Genomic DNA, 1,755 nt, shown 5'->3' with positions numbered 1-1,755 from the left:
GCAGCTCATTTACACTCTTTTCCTGAAGATAGAAGAGTTTGTTGAATCTGACGTGACATGTTCGTACGAACCCTTTGTACGAGCAAAAGTAAGAGAAATTTAGGAAGAATATGAACATGTTCTTGCATGAGGCCCAATGTGAGTCCACTGTGTTATAAAGAGCCAGAGAATCTGAGCTTTGTATTGACTGTGTGGGTTTGTGTTGTTGTATGAAGATGTTTAACACCGTGTGTGTCTGCATGGTTGTAATCAGCCCAGATGAACGTGTTTACTCTGGTTTTGGGAGGATTTCCTGTGTTGACATGTGATGTGTTGTGTTGGGATTCAGATGACAGGTGCTGCTGCACTAAATTGGATTTTCCATCTTGTGAACGCGTGGTGTGCCTGAGCTCCTCTTCTGTTCTCTCGCATGCTTTCAATTTGTTCTGGCAGAATATGAACGCTGACATTTTCCTGCCCACTGGTGCGATGGCTGTAAATCATGTTTTTATGATAATTTTCTTTTCTCCCCTACAGCTGCTCTGGGAACACTGGAGTTTGAGCTGAGATATGATCAGAGCTCCAGCGAGCTGCACTGCACCGTGATCCGAGCCAAGGTGAGGAAACTCTGCAGCCAAACTTTTATTTACTCTGATTTCATGCAAATCAAGGAGGGTTTCCCCTGTGAGCTGCTGTCAAACTGCAGAGACTRAGCCAGTTTGAAAAGTTCATCAAAGTCCGACCTGTCCATTTGTGCAGGAGAAACCTTGATTTAACCAGGAAGTTTTTTCAGATCAACATCAGTTTACCCAAAGTAAAGAGGGGATTTTACCCAAAACTATCCTTTTTAACACAGTCATGTTGTCAGATTATAAAGTTTATCTGCACTTTATACAATGAATTTGTTCAGATCCACCTAAGCTTAAAAATGTCCCAAATRAAATAATCTGAAGTTTTTTAGCTGATTCTTATTTTAAAAGAGGTCAAGAGTTTAAAAGAGAACAAAATGAGTTCCTAAGTGAGACGGTCAGCACATCCAGAACCAGAAGCAGGTTTTTAAACTCCACCAATACTCCGCATCATGGAGACTCATCAGGCTGAGACAACCTGAGCTCCTGGCTCCAGCAGCCATGGTCCGGGTCACAACCAGGAGCCACATTAGTTCCAGAATCAGATTGTTTCATATTCTCCAGGATGGAGCTCATTGAGCTCCTGCTGTCTCTAAATGCTCCCATCCTCATCCCTCCCTGGTTCTGCTCTCTGGGGCGTTTGAGGACCCACTTAAACGTCAGTAATTTCCCCTCCAGCAGCGCTGCTTGACTGCAGCACAAAAATCTAGTTTCAGACGAAGATGAGCTGCCTGCTGAGACGAGCTAAAGGCTTCAGAGAGGAGAAACTTGGGCTGTTTGTTGGAGTCAAACATCAAACAGCAGCATCAGACCATCTTTAGACAGAAACTGACTTCATATGAAAACTGAACCCAGTCGGGTTCTGAAGTTCTGCTACTGTGGGCTCATCATAACTTCACCTGCTGAAAACACTGACGGACTGTTACCATGGAGACCAACAGGTCCACTCCAGCTGTTACCATGGAGACCAACAGGTCCACTCCAGCTGTTACCATGGAGACCAACAGGTCCACACCAGCTGTTACCATGGAAACAGTGAGATAAATGTAGAATCCACCTCCCTCCATCCATTTTCTTCCTCTTATCCAGGGTCAGGTCTCGGGGGCAGCAGCCTCAGCAGAGACCCAGACTCTCCTCTCTCCAGACA

General features: G+C 45.0%; 1 protein-coding gene across 1 annotated transcript in view; it reads left to right on the top strand.

Moving 5' to 3' along the window:
* doc2a (double C2-like domains, alpha) overlaps window positions 1–1,755 on the top strand; it is a gene marked incomplete in the record, with an annotated part of 23,748 nt that overhangs the window by 7,148 nt on the left and 14,845 nt on the right. Inside the window, 1 exon segment of the mRNA XM_014032696.1 lies at window positions 517–596. Coding sequence (XP_013888150.1) covers window positions 517–596 — 80 coding nt within the window.

This window comes from Austrofundulus limnaeus, unplaced genomic scaffold (genome assembly GCF_001266775.1).
Source record: "Austrofundulus limnaeus strain Quisiro unplaced genomic scaffold, Austrofundulus_limnaeus-1.0 Scaffold1515, whole genome shotgun sequence".
NCBI lineage: Eukaryota > Metazoa > Chordata > Actinopteri > Cyprinodontiformes > Rivulidae > Austrofundulus > Austrofundulus limnaeus.
The sequence above is the reverse complement of the archived record's forward strand: the minus strand, read 5'-3'. Positions and strand labels throughout refer to the sequence as shown.